The sequence below is a fragment of the Gopherus flavomarginatus genome, chromosome 9 (assembly GCF_025201925.1).
Source record: "Gopherus flavomarginatus isolate rGopFla2 chromosome 9, rGopFla2.mat.asm, whole genome shotgun sequence".
Classification (NCBI taxonomy): Eukaryota; Metazoa; Chordata; order Testudines; family Testudinidae; genus Gopherus; species Gopherus flavomarginatus.
The window spans coordinates 76,528,184-76,546,211 of NC_066625.1; the positions used below are offsets into that span (position 1 = coordinate 76,528,184).

The 18,028-nt window shown below is 39.2% G+C and overlaps 1 protein-coding gene across 8 annotated transcripts in view; it reads right to left on the bottom strand.

The window, feature by feature from the left end:
* ARNT2 (aryl hydrocarbon receptor nuclear translocator 2) overlaps positions 1 to 18,028 on the bottom strand; it is a 131,511-nt gene that overhangs the window by 45,917 nt on the left and 67,566 nt on the right. For all 8 annotated transcript variants that reach the window (XM_050967811.1, XM_050967810.1, XM_050967809.1 and 5 more), the window contains 3 exons: positions 13,477 to 13,579; positions 9,653 to 9,718; positions 9,135 to 9,220 (listed from right to left, as the gene is read on the bottom strand). In XM_050967811.1, coding sequence (XP_050823768.1) covers positions 9,135 to 9,220; positions 9,653 to 9,718; positions 13,477 to 13,579 — 255 coding nt within the window. The remainder of the gene's footprint in view (positions 1 to 9,134; positions 9,221 to 9,652; positions 9,719 to 13,476; positions 13,580 to 18,028) is intronic.

Genomic DNA, 18,028 nt, shown 5'->3' on the forward strand with positions numbered 1-18,028 from the left:
TCCAAACTCTTTTCCCAATGTTTATTGTAATTAAGACACAACAGAGAATGAATCATTTTCAAAAGCAGTTTACTGTGTTAGGGAAGTAACTGCAAAGTAAGCTATCGGTTATGAAGCAACAATCATGTTCAGAGATTATCCTCATGACATTTATACTTCCTAATACAAGTCAATCACACTGCACGCAATCTTGAACTGTTTAAAGAAGAACCAGATATAGCATTTTTAACATGATGCATATGAAAAAAAACCCTAAAAACACTAGTAATTTGAGTGATGAGGTTTCCCAGATAAACAGTTCATACTAATAAGCAGTGTTATTTGACCACACAGTTTCTGAACATTGGCACAGAAAGTATTTTCCCCTTTCCCACAGTTATAAGATATAGTAAACGATACATGAATATGCAAGAAAATAATGAGTATTTTGTGCAGTATACTCAATAACTTGTCATCTTGTTCATTGCTTATAGCGAAGACTACATTCTGAGGCCCAAATTCTGACTCTCAGGTTATTATAATTATCTCTGATTTCACCTGTAGATTTCAAAAGGACTTTACAATGGAGAAAAAAAGATTTATTGTCCCCCTTCTACAGATGGTGAAGTGAGGCACAAGGACACAAGGTGGGTGAGCTAATATTTTTTACCGGACCAACTTCTGTTGGTGAGAGGGAGAGCGTGAGAGAACTGTGTAGCTCAAAAGCTTGACGCTCTCACCAGCAGAGGTTGGTTCAATAAAAAAAACATGATCTTACCCACCTTGTGTATCTAATATCCCAGAGCCGACATGGCTACAACACTGTGTACAAGAAGTTAAAAGCAGAGCTGGGAATAGAACCCACATCTCCTACCTAACGCGGAGCCCTTCCTCTTAACACATGCACAGATCCTAATATGGTCCTTAATGAGCTTCTTTACATTTAAAGCTCTTTGATGTTCCTGAATAAAAGCCATACACTTCCTTTAACCCATGCTCAGGAGTTCTATGCACAGACCAAGCTAGTATACGAACTTAAGGGAACATTTTAAATGAATCACACATTAAATAGAGAGTTTTAAAACAGATTGAGTTCCATTTGTCCATGCCGTTTTTCAAACAAATGGTTTATTTTACAGATTGGAAAAGGTGGTCCCTGGATAATTCAGGATTTGATTCTCATTTTCACTAAGGATCCTTATACAACTCTGGCAGGGTAAAGAACTCTTAATGTGAACATAAGTTACATTTACACCTACTTCAAGGCCCCTTTACTTGGGATTCAAAGGGGTCTTAATGTTAGTAAGAATCAGGCCCATACAACAGTTACGTTAAAAAGTAATACCTTTAGTAGAACAAATATGACTACAATCTCTGTTCTATTACAACTACACATCCCATGCTGCCTGAAGAATATTTATCTCCATACATAAATGAAAGACATTAACACAAGTCTGCACCAAGGATAAAATAAAGCACCAATATGAAAACAGAGCTACTGAGGCATGGTGTAGGGTTTTTGGTTTTGTTTTCACTGCTGTGTTTATGCACAGTGGAAATCTTTCTCAAGTACTGAATTTTGTTGTCATCTGAAGGCATAAAGCAGCTTAAAAACACACAGAGGGACAAAGTCTAGCTACTTATTGTGAAAATGGAGGTAACTGTATCCTGAAAAAGGACCAAGCACATGTTCTTAAAGCTTTGTACACTGACAAATAAAATTCTGGAGTCAGATTATTAGTAAAGGCCAGGCTCCAAAAACGTATTAAAAAAATCCTTTCATGGGAACACTATTTCCTCACAGAGGCAAAAAGTAGTTTATCTGGGGATTGTGTGCAATCTGCAGGAGATGTTAAGCAGAATTCATTATCCCTTCCCCCTATAATTCTGTAAACAATAATCTGAAAATAGAATTGTATACAGGAAAAACAAATGTATAAGTCACGATGGACAATGAAAGAAATAGAAATAGCAGGAGGAGCATATACATTAGTCTCAACAATTATTATTAATACAACAGTATCACTTATTTTGAGCTGCATGCCCCCCTGCCAATACTTCTACAAATATGAGGCACCTCTGCCTTGAAATGTTTATAGGATTAATTTTCAGAGATGCTGAGGACCTGCTTTTACCCACTTACTTCAATGGGATTTAAGGGTGTTTAGCTCCTCTGATATTTTTTGGCCTAAATATGTATTTAAGCTCTTAAATTTAGGCAGTCAGGTTGCATAATGTTGGCCAAAGACTCTTATTTTTATAATGGAGTTTTCAATCTAAAAATAACATTTTTAAGGTATTTCCCCTCAGTTTCAATGAGCTTTCTTATAGTTTCCTTAAAGACACAGTATACCACGAAAGAAGGCAAAAGCTATGAAGCTGGATGGTTTCCATTTCTCATAATCTTTTTGCTGATGTGTTCAATAACACTTTCCCTTTTTTGGAACTTGGTTCAGGTCCATGACTGCCCCAATAAACCCAAAGCAACATAAACAATCTCCAAAATTAAACCTAGCAAAGAAATGCCATTCCTGACTGAGCTCAGTGTTGGCAAGGGGAGCTGTTGTTCTAAAATTCACTTTTTTTTTTTGCGCTTGTGAAGTGGATTACATTAAGTCCATGCAACACAGTGGAAAATTAGCTGGGTTATCCCACAAGACACACTATGCATAAAAATCTAGCTGCCTGGAATTAATCAGTACATGACCCAGTGAATTGCTAACCCTTCCCAAAGCTTCTAGAGCAAAAAATATGCCAAAATGATTACCTGCTTGCCTGCTCAAAGTAATTTAGGTGCTATTATAGGCAGGATTCCATGTAGTATATTTTTGTTCTGGATGGAAATTGTTTTCCCTACTCTCTTGCTGATGTTATAAAGATGCTATCTTACACCAGTGTGAATGTGCATAGGGGATCTGTATTTCACCTATAATATATTCCCTATTAAATGTACTCAGATTTCATAAGGATAGGTAATCAAGATCTTTGCACTGGTCCCATCACTAATTCATTTAACTCTTAACAAAATGTGATTTGTTAGACTCTGCAGTTGCCTAAAAATTAGTAATTCCAAAAGCATTCCAAAAATGTTTACCCAGGAGAAAGGCTATGAAATTGGCCTATTAACAACATCAACAGAATAAACACACATAATTCACATTCTTACATGTAGCCATTAGAAAACTTTATTTCTGAACATCAAAACATATGCTACTACTAATAAACAAATGTAGCACTATACTTGTCCCAATTAACATCATCAACAACTTCCAGAGCTAAACATGAAAATGAACCACAAATTGAATTCTGTGCAACCAGAGGCCATGCTGAATTTAACAGTATCACTGTGTGCTAACAAGCAGTTTCCCATAAGGTAAATGCATGTGTTTAAGCCGACATAAAAAAGTGACTTTTTAAACAGTCCCTGATGAGTTTCCAACTTGGTCTTAACAACAGAATGCCATTATCTCCTGTCCTTCTGCAGCCCCTCAACCCTGTACTCCACGTGTATGTATAGGTGCAGAATAATGACTTGTGAATTTGTGGTTTCACTAGATCAGGGGTTCTCAAACTTCATTGCACCATGACCCCCTTCTGACAACAAAAATTACTACAGGACCCCAGGATGGGGGATCAAAGCCTGAGCCCGCTTAAGCCCTGCTACCCTGGGGGCTGGCAAAACCAAAGCCCTACCTCCCCAGGCCAGGGGGCCAGAGCCAAAGGGCTTCAGCCCCAGGCTGGAGGCCTGTAACCTGAGCCTGCTGCCCAGGGTTGAAGCCCTCAGGCCTGGGCTTTGGCCCTGGGCCTCAGCCAGTCTATACCAGCCCTAGCGACCCCATTAATACAGGGTCGCGACCCACTCTGGGGTTCTGACCCACAGTTTGAGAATCGCTGCACTATATTAAACTGAAAAATAGATATTTTATGCCTGTTCATAACAGTGGAATTAAAATGTACACTATGTACCACTGCATGGCTACACATTATTTTATACTTCCATCAATTATTATTACCTGTACAGTACCATTCATGTGCATGGCACTTTAAAAGATCGTAATACCTCTTGAATAGGTGTATGCAGGAATTTAAGTCCTCAAAAAATCAAAAAGGACCAAAAAAAATTTCAGTGAGTCTTAAAATTGGGAGGTATGGGGGAAAGTATTTGTGAAAAATTCCAAAGGAGAATGAGTCATTTTTAATAAGCATTAACAATTACAGTGCTGTAAAGAGTATTGAAGCAAATATTTTTTGTTTTGTTTTGTTAAAAGGAACAGTTTTGCACAAACTTTTTGATTCAGGCCAAAACTTTAAAATGACCTAACTACTTTGGCATTTTGTGGCTAAGCAGTTACTGTAAGTCTGACTTGGAAGACTAGAAATGAATCAATAATTGCAAGACAAAAAGCTAAAACAAAAACCAACCTCCTCCCCCACTCCCAAAAAAAAAAAACATCACCCAAAAGAAATACAGAATTCTGAATTATTTGAAATTTTGTTTACTAGGATTTTCAATCTTTAAGTGCCCTAAGGTACCCCTCTATTTGAACCTTCTGATGACAATGACTTCCCTGCAGTTTCCCTTTGGAAAAAACATTGGTCTTGGATTTGATCTAGTCTTTACCAGCAACATGCTGACATACTGTAGTTTCTCTCAACTAAATATTTTCCATCCATTGCTATGTGATGAATAAAACTATTAGGAAAACATCATGTGGACTGCATAAAACTAATTTCCTTCCAGGAATATGATGCTTTAATTGAAAAAAGGCAAATGCTTGTTTTAAATTAAAAATTTTAAAATAACAGATTGGAAAAAAGTAGAATTGGTATATTTTGTATATTTGGTTATTAGCTACAACACTTATCATGCAATCAGAAGCACAGGTTCTTATAGCCAGTTGGCAGCAGACAAAACAAATGTATGATCAAAGTCTGGAATGGACACTCAGCTAGTTTCAAATAGTGAGTCTCTTCCCCATATTGAAAATATTTCAGCACTGTATTTCATTGTTTAATATAACATATATCACATACAATAAGCAAATAATATAACTCCCTGGAAAAGAGTCTGGATTTTCCAAAACCAACTTTTTCATTTAGTTTTTGACGAATGAATAGTTTTGAGAAATTTACCCCCTGTGCAGACAGTCTGCACAAGGCCAATATACCACTTGCTACTAAAAACAGATCTACATTTCCCCTACAGTTACTTACCCAGAAACAAAGACTGATGGCCAGGTTATGTACTTTGGGTGGTGTGGTGCTACACTGCCTCATGGGGAACCCCCTACCCGCAGAGAGCATATGTTGTTTGCAAGCTGCCCCATACCTTGGGACTATACAGCCTGCACCTTCTAATGTGTCCGGCCACCTTTCCAAGAGAGTGTGAAGAGGGTGGGCGTAGGGCCATAGCTTTGCCTTCTCCTGGAGGTGCCCAGATGCAAGGACTATGGAAGTCCCCAGCTCTTGTGTGGGCTGCAGTGAGTACTTCCTGTTCTCTCCCCACAGCTATGTACGGGCTAGGGGCAGTCTGACCCTGAGAGAACACGTAAAACAAACAAACAAACAAACAAACAAACAAAAAAAAGGATTTGGGGTCTGACCAACCATTTAGGCACAGGGGGAATTTTTATTATTATTTATATTTCATAATTATTATTATTATTATTTCATGCTGGCAATCAACACTTGTGGCTCAGTCCTGCAGTCCTTATTTAGATAAAGCACCTCATTAACTTGAGTGGGGAGTTTTGCTCGAATGAAGACTGAAGAACCAGGTCTTGGTGTTAGAATTTCCTTTATACTCTAGACAGAAACTTAGGCATCAAAATGCGATTCGTTGTTCCAGGCTTCACTCCGTAATAGCATAGTTCAATAGGGCGCGGGTGTACCAGTGGTGCAAGGGAAGACCGTTCATATTCTTCTAGGCTCTGACAGGTAATTAAATATTAGTTTCCCTTTCAATAAGTAAAAGGTCCACATCATCATTTATATTCCAAGGACCAAATTCTCTGCTGGAAGTCAACAGAATTAAACCAGAAGAGAATTTCATCCTGTATTTTTAATAGAGGGATCTACATCTAACACCCTCCCCCCGATTCCCTACCAAACGTAGTCAAACTTAGCACTAATTAGCAATATCAAGGATATTCTCAGAAGGACTGAATGAGCCTCGGAGGCTAAACTAACTGGTCTTCCAGGCCTGTGTTGAGGCACATTAACAGGACAGTGCCAGAGAACCCTGTCCTACTGTTGCTCATATTGTACTTATTGTGTGGCTAAAGAGAGTAGTAACATGTTGCCAATATACTATCCAGGGACTTCTGAAAATAAAATAATAATAATAATAATTTCTTTCCCCTTGTCCTGTGATAAAGCCCAGGAGTGCAGGTATTTACAGACAAGGGGGGTGAAAACCTTTCAATTATTTTCTCATTGAAACTAAAATGCTTTCTCATAACCAGAACCCAGAAGAGAGGCAATGCCAGCAGGCAAACAAATCTATATTAAGTATGTTTGCAAGAAACGTTTATATTTTGTTCCAGAAAATTCTACTTAAATTGATAGTATAGCTGAGAGTCCAGCTTATGAAATCTGAAAGGGGTGGAGGGGCCTTTATTAGAGTACCCGTAGGGAAAAGTGTACGAAAATCATCCTTTCCCCCGGAATATTTTAAGAACACCTATCATTTGGCGCAAACTCGTTTATTCTAAAGGCTCAAGAAAGAATGCAACAGCTAGATGTTTGCTGCTCTCAAAATGTGGTTTTTAACTCAAGTAATTTCTTTACAAGGTAGAGGAATGTTAACAAATCCAATTTCCTCTACATTTAAGTTACTAGCTTATGTTGCAAATTATAACATTTTGAATGGTAATATGCTAATACATGTAGTTACATTGCCACAGACTACCCAAAACCTACCTAGGGGCCAAATTCTGCCCTCGGATACACCAAAAAGTCAACAAGTTGCATGATACCTTCCAGCACAAAAGTGTCCAAGGCAGGACACAGACTAAACATGCAAAATTTACCATGTGGAAAAAGAAACCCTATTTTGCACAGTATGACCTCAAAAAGACAACATAGCACATGCTGTTGGTCTGAGCAGTGGGAGTGTGGTTAAAAACAAGACTGCAAGATCCCATAAAAGGCAATTGAGATCCCATTTAAAAATGTTAGAAGCCAACTCATCTCCTGGATTACAGCACCTTGCTCATCTCCTCAAAGAGAGGTAACCAAATATTGCATTGCTGTAAGGTTACTTTAAGCCATGTACAGCATTTGACTGCACTTGGCTCCACAGACCCTGCTTTCATTCCATGCTATCACTGTGATCCACTTCAATGCATTTTTTATCAGTGTAGGGTCTGTAGTGATGGGTGCCAATTAACCATCTTTACCACCCAAGTAACCAATGTATCTCATTAAGCGTGACGAGGTGTACTTCTCTGGTTATCCATTTTGTATATGACAATTTAATTCACTTGCATTTGAAAGTATCAAGAGAAAAAACTCTAAAAACTGAACTTTTCTTAAAGCAAAGAGACATTTTGTTACAGGACTTAAGACTTTTGTTTACTCTGTCCGGAGATAAAAATGACTTTGAAACATTTTGACAGTCACGATACACTAATTTACATTGTACGAGCTTTAGCAATCTTATTACCAGCAGTTGGGAATGCAAAGAGGGACTTATACACTCCTTTGTGGTTCCAAAGTACTGGCAGATGACATGTGGTCTGAATTATGCGTGTTTGAAGGCTGATGAAATTCCAAGAGGATGCATCATTTTAATTTTTGTACATCTCTCTCTCTCTGTGAGAGAGTGAGATGACAATTATATAACCTTTGAAAATATAAATCTGCACAGAATCAATAAGAAATTTAAAACTGCGAGTTAAAATCTGCACAAAGTACAGATTTAGTGTAATCGGATTTTTGGCACACTTAATCCCTGGAGTAGCCTGAATAATGTCTGCGGTATACTTAGCCTATAACCACAAAAGGGCAAGACCTCTTGTTCAACAGGAATCGACATATTAAAAAGAATATGCTGAATTACAGTAGGTGAGTGGTTTTTCCATTGCTGTTCAAAGCAACATGTAAAGACTTGTTTCCCAAAAACCCACATATAAACCAAAATAACTTAATCAAGATGCAGAGACTGTAATATTCTCCAGTCAGTAAATTACTTGTGAGTGAGTGTACACTTACCTAAACTGAAGCCAAAATTTTCAAACATGGGTGTCTAAAAATAGCCACTGGCTTTGGCCAGATTTTCAGAGGTGCTGAGTACCTGCTGCTTCCATTGGCTTCAATGAGAGCTGCAGGTGCTAAAACTTCTGAAAAATCAAGCCATTTTTATTAGGCACCTGAGTTTGAAAATCTTGGGCTATACTTCTGTAGTCATATGGTACCCTCATTCTGAGTATGTAACTCTTGTAGATGACAGTTGATACTCTGCCATTGTACATCAATGGCAGTTGTATGTGGAGAACCAGGGTAGTATATAGAAAGACTGAGGAGAATATGGATGCGCATTAACAATGACACTGACTGACTTTCTGATTTGCAGGAAAATGCTAGTGCTGCTTTCCAAACTGAGATGTACATGGACTAACCAGCTGAAATCACTCTGGTTCCATGTGACTGCTCTATGTTTAAACTTGATTTAATTCAAAGCGTGTGATCAGTGTTTCTGTACCCCTCAGAAATGCTAACTTTGGAATAGCAATACAACCTCATGCACCAGGGCATCACCTGTAAACCACAGGGAGCAAATTTGGTCAGGTGTTTTATGGATTCTTTCCACCTTCCTCTGAAACATCAAATGTAGGAAACAGGATATTGATGGACCGCTGGCCAGATCCGGTGTGCCAAATTGAACAAGTGTAGTAAATCAACTTGCTTGTGCAACTTTTAACACAATCAGCTACCTGGTTGAGATTATCGATGTATCAGACAGAGGCTGGGATTTTCAAAGGAGCCTATGAGAGATAGGTACATAAATCACACTGCACTTAGGCTCCTAACTCCCTTAGTCTCCTTTGAAAATCCAGCCACAGTGTCTAACTAGCAAGTTGGTCAATAGATTCTAGAGATCAGTTTGGTCTTGTACATAGTACTATCTATACTGCCCTTAATGCAACTTTTACCTGCTGGTGGCCAGGCCTTGATATATCCAGTGCAGTGAACTACTGCATACTGTGCTTCTCCTTCTTTTACTGGGCCTAGGCCATTCCTATATGAGAAGAAACAATAATATTAATAAAATGTTTGATATCCAATAGAACTTGATACTAATACCGATTTTTAATACAAATTTACCAATTATACTAACAATAATATTTAATACAACTCTTACATCATGTTCAATTGCTCAAGTGGTATATAAGCCATATCTAATTCTAGGTATAAGTATCATTTTACAGATGAGGTTAACTAAGGTACACCCTAAGGAGTCAGTGACAGAGGCAGGATTAGAACTCAATGCTGAGCTCCCAGTGCTGTGCTCACTCCACTCTAATGTAACCTCATGCTATTTGTGAAGCATGAGTTGGATTCTGCTACACAAAGACTTGTTCAGGTAAAACTGGGAGATACAGCGCTAGTGAAATGGACAACTAGAAAAGTTCATTATGACATACTGTAGCGGTAACTGAACCAAACTCACCTGTATCTTTTTCGCATGGTGGTTATTCTGTTCAGAGGCAAATGATCCAAAGGGGCATTTCCACACCTAAAAACAAGCCAGCATTTGAAAGATAATATAAATGCCTGGGGGGCAAATATCCAATTTGAATCTCTTTTAAGGATATATATTCAAGTAATATTGCATTTGTTTTTGATTGTGTGTCTTAGAAAAGTGTTTTCTGAGGGCTTGTCTATACTTACCGGGGGATTGACGCGCAGCAATCAGTGCATTGGCAGTCGATTTAGCAGGTCTAGTGAAGACATGCAAAATTGACTGCAGATCGCTCTCCCATCGACTCCTCTACTCCACCTGAATGAAAAGCGCAAAGGGAGTTGACGGGAGAGTGATATGCGGTCAACATTGCATAGTGTGAACCCAGCGGTATTCACGGAACTGGTAGTGGTAGCGTAGACCAGGCCTAAGAAGTTATTACTTTAACCCTCATGTTTTTTGTGTATTTTACTTTTTAGCACCCCAGCTATTTTCAAGATGTAAAGAAAAAAACACTACGAAACTACTGGCTCACAAAAGATAATCCTATAGTTAACACAAGGCTAAACAAGAAATACAAGAAGAGAAAACAGCCGGAAGCAGAGAATCTCAGGATTGGTTTAAGCAGAAATGGGCGTCAGCAGATCACAAACACTTCAAAAACGAGAACGAAAACTAGACAAACATACAATTTCGGCCCTCAGCTAAACCATCCAAAAATAATTCCAGCTTCCATAGGATTAATTAGCACGGAGAATTCACATACTATATATCAGCGTATTACCAAATACTTGCGTATTAGACACTAGTCATTTGTATGTACACCCATATATAACAATGCTGCCCCACATGTGGTAAAACCCTTTTCTACTGGAATACAAGATAGATACATCAAATACCTACAAACCCTAAACTACTTATGCATTATCCATGTAATGTCACTGAAATGTGTGTGTATATATTGGCCCAATATCTGATTACCTGCTTCGTGTGCTCCAAACAGAGCTAGGCAGAAAAAGATTCTCCCATCCCACAAAATTTCTGAGATTTCAAAGTTTCTCCTTGTTCTGCATCAGAAGGAAACTGACTTAAAAAAAAAAATCTCAAAAATCGAAGCGACACACTCACCTCCCTGCCAAGAATAGGCAACAGACCAGTGGTTAGGTCACTCACCTTAGATGTGGGAGACCTCAGGCTTTGAAGCTGGGTTTTATATGTGAATGTTTGACACACTAGCCCAGTGTTCTAATCTCTTTCTTTGGCCCACTTAATTATTTCATTATTTATACAGAGTGGAATAGCTCCAACATGAAAGACAGGAAGATCCAATTGCCTGTTGGTTAGGGCACTAACCTGGAATATGGGAGAGTCAGGTTCAAATCCCTGCTCCAAATCAGGCAGAGCAGGGTCTAGAACCAGGGTCTCCCACATCCCAGAGGAATGTCCTAACTACTGGGATATTAGCTATTCTGGTCTGTGGCTCACTCTCTCTTACCTGCCCCCTAACATTCCATCCTGGACTTAAGGAACATGACAGAAGTTTTATCAAAACTAGCACATTCCTACAGAAAATTTTGGCTTTGACAAACTGGCAGTTTCCAATAAAAAAACATTTTGTCAGAGAACTCTTGACTATATCTAGTTCCAGCTGACTTGTACTAAAGTCAGCTTTGACTAACTAATACCTGGCTAACCGCTATTCACGATGCCAAGTAACTTTCTGTTTACAACTTAGATCTGCGTACCAGAGTATATTTATTTGTATTTCCAATTGTGTGTCTAACCGCACATTTAATTGTGTATCCACATGCAATTATCCCTTTGAAGCCAAATAAATGGTTTGAAAAGACAAAACTGAGTTTATTTTCATTTTTTTTTTAAAAAAGAGGAACTATATGGCAAAGAAAGAAGAAATCATGCAGCAAACATGGCAACCTCAAATAATTCACAATATTGGAGGATGTGGTGGGGTTCAGGTACAAAGACTCCCTCCTCACTAAGATTTTTTACTAGTCACTGCCAGGAAGTAGGAAGAGAAAGAAATAGTAAAAAAAGAAAAAGGTTAAAATTAGACACACAATGGGACTACACACGTGTGTAAGGTTACTCACGCACATTAGTGTTTGCAGGATCAGGGCCTTATAAGTAACTGTGATTTGGATGGCTATTTCGAAAAGCTGGGGAACAATTGTAAACTGGATATTAGTTCTGGCTCCTGTCTGCTCAAAGACCTCCTCACATGATCAGTAAACATGGGCCAGAGGATAATGAGGTGCATGACGAACAGCAGACTGCATACTCTTACTGAGTCAATATTTGCCTGAATTAATGAATTTTATATACAGTAGTTACAAATTAATAATAGAAGTAAATATTCTTAGACTACATGAGAGGACACGTGTATGATACTGGTTCCATCATTCCAAAGCACAAATGTAATTCCTGGTGCTTAGCCCTATAACCAGAGGGCTAAGTTGCAGCTTGGAGCATTGTGGAGAACTGGGAGAAGAATGTGGTATGACAGTGTCTTAAAGGAAACATGCAGAGGTTTTGCTATACTGAAAGGAATGCTGGAGCCTGCTCTTCCTCCTTGCTGTGCAGCCTCCTGTCCTATCACTCTGCTGCCATTCGTCCCTTGCTTGGACAGTGCTTTTGCCACAGCTAGAGTCTCCCTGTTGTACTTCTCAATGCGAGTAGCCAAATTAGAACTGCCGCCTGTGTAGATCAGCGAGGGTGGTAGAGTTTCTTCACCCCTCCAGAGGACCCAAGTAGGGCCAGCCATAACATGGTCTATAGTAAGTAAGTGACTGCTACATTTATACCACTACTACTAAGACACTTCCAAAGCACCCTCAGACTGAAGGATCTCAAGGAGTTTCACACACCTGAATTGATTAGATTTAATAATTCTATTTAATTAGGATGTGTGTCACTTTGCATGTTCAAAACATTACTCATACACAAATTAATCAAACAGGCTGGGCTTGGGCTTGATTTGACCTTCAAATCTTTTTGTTTTTGTGTTTTTGCATAATTTATCCTCAGTGTACAATTGGAAACAGGCAGCAAATGCGACGGTGTGCTTGTCCCCCTCAAAGTCACATTGATGGACCTTTCACTACATTAGATCTACTTAATGTTGTTATTACAACTATTCATTTCTAGTACAGGGACATCAGGAGGCCACATTCAGGATCAGGCTCCCTTGTGCAGGTGGCTCCTGTTAATCACTTTCTTGCGTATTATTAGGCAAACAAACATCAGAGCAGTCACAGAAATTTACCAGAAGTTTGAAAATTATGAAATAACATTCCCCTCCCTAGCGCCCCCCGGCCAGATCTAACATTTACTCATGTATTTAGAATTAACTAGTTGATCATTGGTTAATTCTCACATAGCTGGCTAACTCAGTAACTAAATTCCTCCTTTAGTATTACTGGTTTGTTGGGGGGAAAAAACCCAACAAACATGAACCCACAGAGCCAAGTTTCCAGTCTACTGTTGAAGATTCTTTCCAGAAGTATTGACTTAAATAAACAAACCTTAAGAGACAATGGCTTACATGCCAGTGGTTAAGATGGTTTGAGGCCCTCTGGAAAAGCACACAATACAGCACACTAGTACAGATATGATTTAATGACTTACTTGTTAATTACAGGAATTGCAGATTGCAAATTGACACTAGATATAAAAGTAAGCATACTGGAAATGTCTAATCAGCATTTTTAAACCAGGTCAAAGCTGACAAAATGGGCCAAAACCTTAAGGTCTGAGAAGGGATAAGAGTATTGAAGGAATAGAGAATTGTGTACCTCATTCTGCAAATGAAAGAACGTCTTGATCCCATGCACATCCTCATTGAGGACTGCTGACCTTCCTTCTTTACTGTTCCAGTCTTCAAGTCCAAAATTCGCCCTAGAAAAACCAAGGAGAGCAATTCATGATCTTGTCATTTGCCTGCTAAGAACCGACAAATTAATTTTACATGGGTCCCCAAACAGCCATGTGATAGGTACAAAATTCTGGATTATTAACACAATGTGGAAATGTGCAATATGGATATGAAATACTTCATATGGAATCAAGCAAGGCCCTCTTCCCTCTAAGTTTTTTCAATGAGAACAGTATCTTTCACTAATACAGGTTATACAATTTTAATAGAAACCTATTTTTTAAAAATCAACAGTTTGTTTTGGTATAGTGTAGCAACAAACCTAGTTAGTGTAAAGATGCAGCTCTGTTGGCATTAAAATGAACAGACAACCTAGAATATAAAAATGTCTCCTCATAAATACACAATGACTTAGTTTGGAAATATGTTTATTACCACAAATTAAGCCCTGCAATTACTGTCAGCTATTTAGATCTACAGAATTATTTTATTCCCATGGGGAACAGGAATTAATTGAAGCCATGCACATCTGCAAATGGGAGTAAAATCTTTACAAAACACTTTAAAATTGAATATTTTAAAAAAACAGAACTAAGTAGCAAAGAGCATTCCCTATTGACTAGCAAGGTACATTAAAGGTTTTTGGTGCTGTAGGAATGTTATTTTTACTAACCAAAGGCTGGATTGTGCCTTCACAGCCTGGAGCAAGGGGTAGTACATAAACCACACTAGCCCGGATGTAGTCCTGGGAGACGCTTATTTGGAGATATCCCCCTAAGGCACAATTCCTGCAGGGTGCAGGAGAATGGTGGCCATTTGATGCAGGTCTGTGCTACCAGCAAGTTATGACACCACCTCCCTCAGCTCAGCTGTGCTGGCCAGTGGGCGAGAGCAGTGGCTCTCAAACTTTTTTTACTTGTGACCCCATTCACATAGCAAGCCTCTGAGTGCGAGCCCCCCCTTAAATATTCACCTCTACCCCGATAAAACGTGACCCAATATAATGTGAATTCAGATATAACGCAGTAAAGCAGCACTCCAGAGGGGCAGGGCTGCACACTCCGGTGGATCAAAGCAAGTTCGATAAAACGTGGTTTCACCTGTAATGCAGGAAGATTTTTTGGCTCCCAAGGACAGCATTATATCGAGGTAGAGGTGTATAAAAAAGTGTTTTTAATTTGTAACACGATTATAAATGCTGGAGGTAAAGCGGGATTTGGGGTGGAGATTGACAGTTTGCATCCCTCAATGTAATAACCTCGTGACCCCTCATGGGGTACCAACCTCCACTCTCCACAGCCCAGGTAGCCTGCAGATGGATTTAAGTGGGGAGAGTCACTCATTTCTCCATTCTTCCTGCATTGGCCCGTTTTCCAAAACACAGTCTAGCGCCCCAAATTAATAATTAAAGTTTAGAGGGGAAAAAAAATCACTTGACAAGAGTCAAGTTGATTCACAGATAAAAGTAACAATACAAGAAAGCACAGATAATTAATTTTAGATATAGAACATGTGAATACGAGACCAATTTTCCATCCATTTGATCAGACAAATCAAATTAAGCAATTTTAGGATTTTTTTTGCTTTTATAGCAAATCACTTCCCTGTACATGGAAAGGAGGAGAAAAGTTGCTTTCAAGGAAAAAAATATTTTTAAACTGAAATAGCCAATATAAATGCCTGAAGTGAAGCTTTTCATAAAAGCCAGGAATAAAAATGCTTTTCAAAAAAGTAATAGAAATATTTCTGCTTTTATCACTAAGCAGCAGACCAAAAATACATAAGCACCCTCTGAAATACTAGATGGCTACTAAGTTTAAAATTGCCCATGTGCGTTCCTTTGGCACTGAATGCTTTGACAAAGCATGCTATCCGAAAGTCACAATTTTAAGACCAGTGTTTCACTTTGTAATGTCTTAAGAAGATGACAGATAATATTTAATGGGCCAGATCGTGCCGACTTACACCCCATGTAACCTCAGTGATACGCATGGGAGTGAGTTAGAAAATTATTTTGAGCAATAGATATTATGACACAGCTCTCAAGCATCTTGAGATTTCAATCATCACTCAAATGTTTATAGTTGGACCAAAACAATTTGTTTATTATTAGAGTTTATGAATAAGTGTTTAATATTAAAATACAGGGGAAGGGGGTGGGGCTAATATTAAACAAACAGATAAAGGGCCAAGTTTTCAGCTGACCTTCAACTAGTTTCCAAAATTGTGCTCATGAATATAGGCCCTTTGGGGCAAGAACTGTGTCCTACAGGACTGGGTCCTCTAGGGACTGCTGTAATACAAATAAAATAATAATCACTATAACGATGTTAGGGTTGCAGAGTATGCATGACTGTAAACTGGGCAGATGCCTCACTACCCAGCCTGCATGTACCAATGTGTTTGTACACACAAGCAGTGGTGCAGGAACGTCTGTGGACACAAGTTTAGAGGTGAGTTTTAAAAACATGAACCATGTAGCATTTGGAACCCCCGTGTACTATATATGTTGACATTCCTTCTCACACACCCCATTAGGAAAACTGTAAGAGGGAGATCCTGATTTCTAATAGTGCCAATTAAGATACATGCATCTCAGATTGCCACTGATGTAAACCTAAGACTATAAAAGATGCTGAGATAGAATGATGTGTGTGGCAAAGCGTATTTTTCAAGAGCACTAGGGGAAATAAAAACAGGCTTTAAGCCTTTATCTGCCCTCCTAATGAGGTCCGGAAAGCCATAAAATCCTGCTCTAACACTGTATCACAATGTCTGTCATGATATTTTATCAGTGTGGTGATGCAGGACTGCATCAACACAACATCATCAAGTACCGATGCCACATTACAGCCTCATTCCATCCCCACCTCCCTCACCACTCCATTCCTGACTACGTGGATTGCTCCATTCCTAACTGCATGGAGTTAAGAAATGAAGGCCCTGGAATTTTTAACCCTGTTGGATCCAGTTGCTTGGCATTCCCCACTTTGTCTGGCACACACTTATCAGGCAGTTTGGGCAGATCACCAGTCACTGTTGCTCCTCTTAGGAGCAAGTACCTATCAGAAGTGTGAATCTCCTATAGAGTCACATGTAGGGCTCGGAAGATCTGCTCACAACTCGAGGATCAGTGACACAGATGGCCATCTCCTTTATCATCTCCAGAACTACAGTTTGTTACAGCTGCTCATGTGGTGCATCCTGGAGTATGCCAAATTACAATCAAGCTCAGAGCAAATAAATCACAGCTGCATGCCATACGAGCAGCTAAGCTCCATATTCTGATGATAATTCTGTCATAAGATTGTAAAATATTCATCCTTCTGAATCTGTTACACTAATACCGTTTTCCTGGTGATATATGCTCATTTAGAATCTCTCCAAAGGAAACACATGTAAAAAACACATTAGATTCTGATGCCGGCAACAATATCCTGATTAATAAGAAAGTTTTGCAGAATAGTAATACAAATTACTGTAATATTATACTATACATATTATGTGAATCTTCTCTTTTTCCTAGTATATACTGTAGATCAGTCATAAGAGAAAAGGTCCAGTACGGGTGACACATCAACGTTATCATCTGGATCACTAGTCAGCTTTTGCAGTAAACTGATTATTGTGTGCGTAGTTTATTTTAGTTTGAATAATAAATCCTTCCCCTGCTCCAGATCTAGCAAGCACAGTGCCCACTTCCCATTCGCAACACTGCTCTGAATGACACTTGGGCCTCAACATCATTATAGTATTTGCAGAGCTTAAATTATACTGTCTGTAGTTTGCTTTGCAGAGAAAGAGTGAATGAAAAATTGAGCAGAATACACATAGAAACCAACATATAAACTGCTTGGATTTGGACATAATTGATAACTTATTGAAAGTTCCCCATCACAGTTCAAATTCAAAATGCAGCACTGCTTAAACCAACGTGAAGCAAACTTGCAGCTAAACCAGGGCTGCTCACTTAGGATGCAGCTGCAACTTATCACCAAGCAGGGCCTGAGTAAGATGGCCCGAGGCTCAGGTATTTCCACAATCCCAGCACAATTGCAGATCAGCCTGAGCAACAGTGCTACCTGGCTAGGAACTCACAGGGCACCATACTCCAGAGATTCCCAAACTGCTCCTGCTCCCTTCCCAGCTTTGTCTGAGCCCAACCCCAATATTTTCTGTGCCCTGCATTAACCTCGCTCCAGACTTGCCTCCATCTCATGATCCACCTCAAACCCTCAGACTCTAACTCTCCAGTTTTGACCTTCCGTGTATCTGGACTCTGGCTTTGGTATCAATTTTGCTTGTCTTTGGACTCTGACCATCCGCCTTCGACCCCTGGCCTGCAGCTGGACTCTGGCTACAGTTCTAATTCTGGTTTGGCTATGGACTCTGAACTCGGTATTGACCCTGGCCTGTCCCTGGATCTCGATTCCAGGACCAACCCTACGCCTGAGACCCACGCTCCAAACACT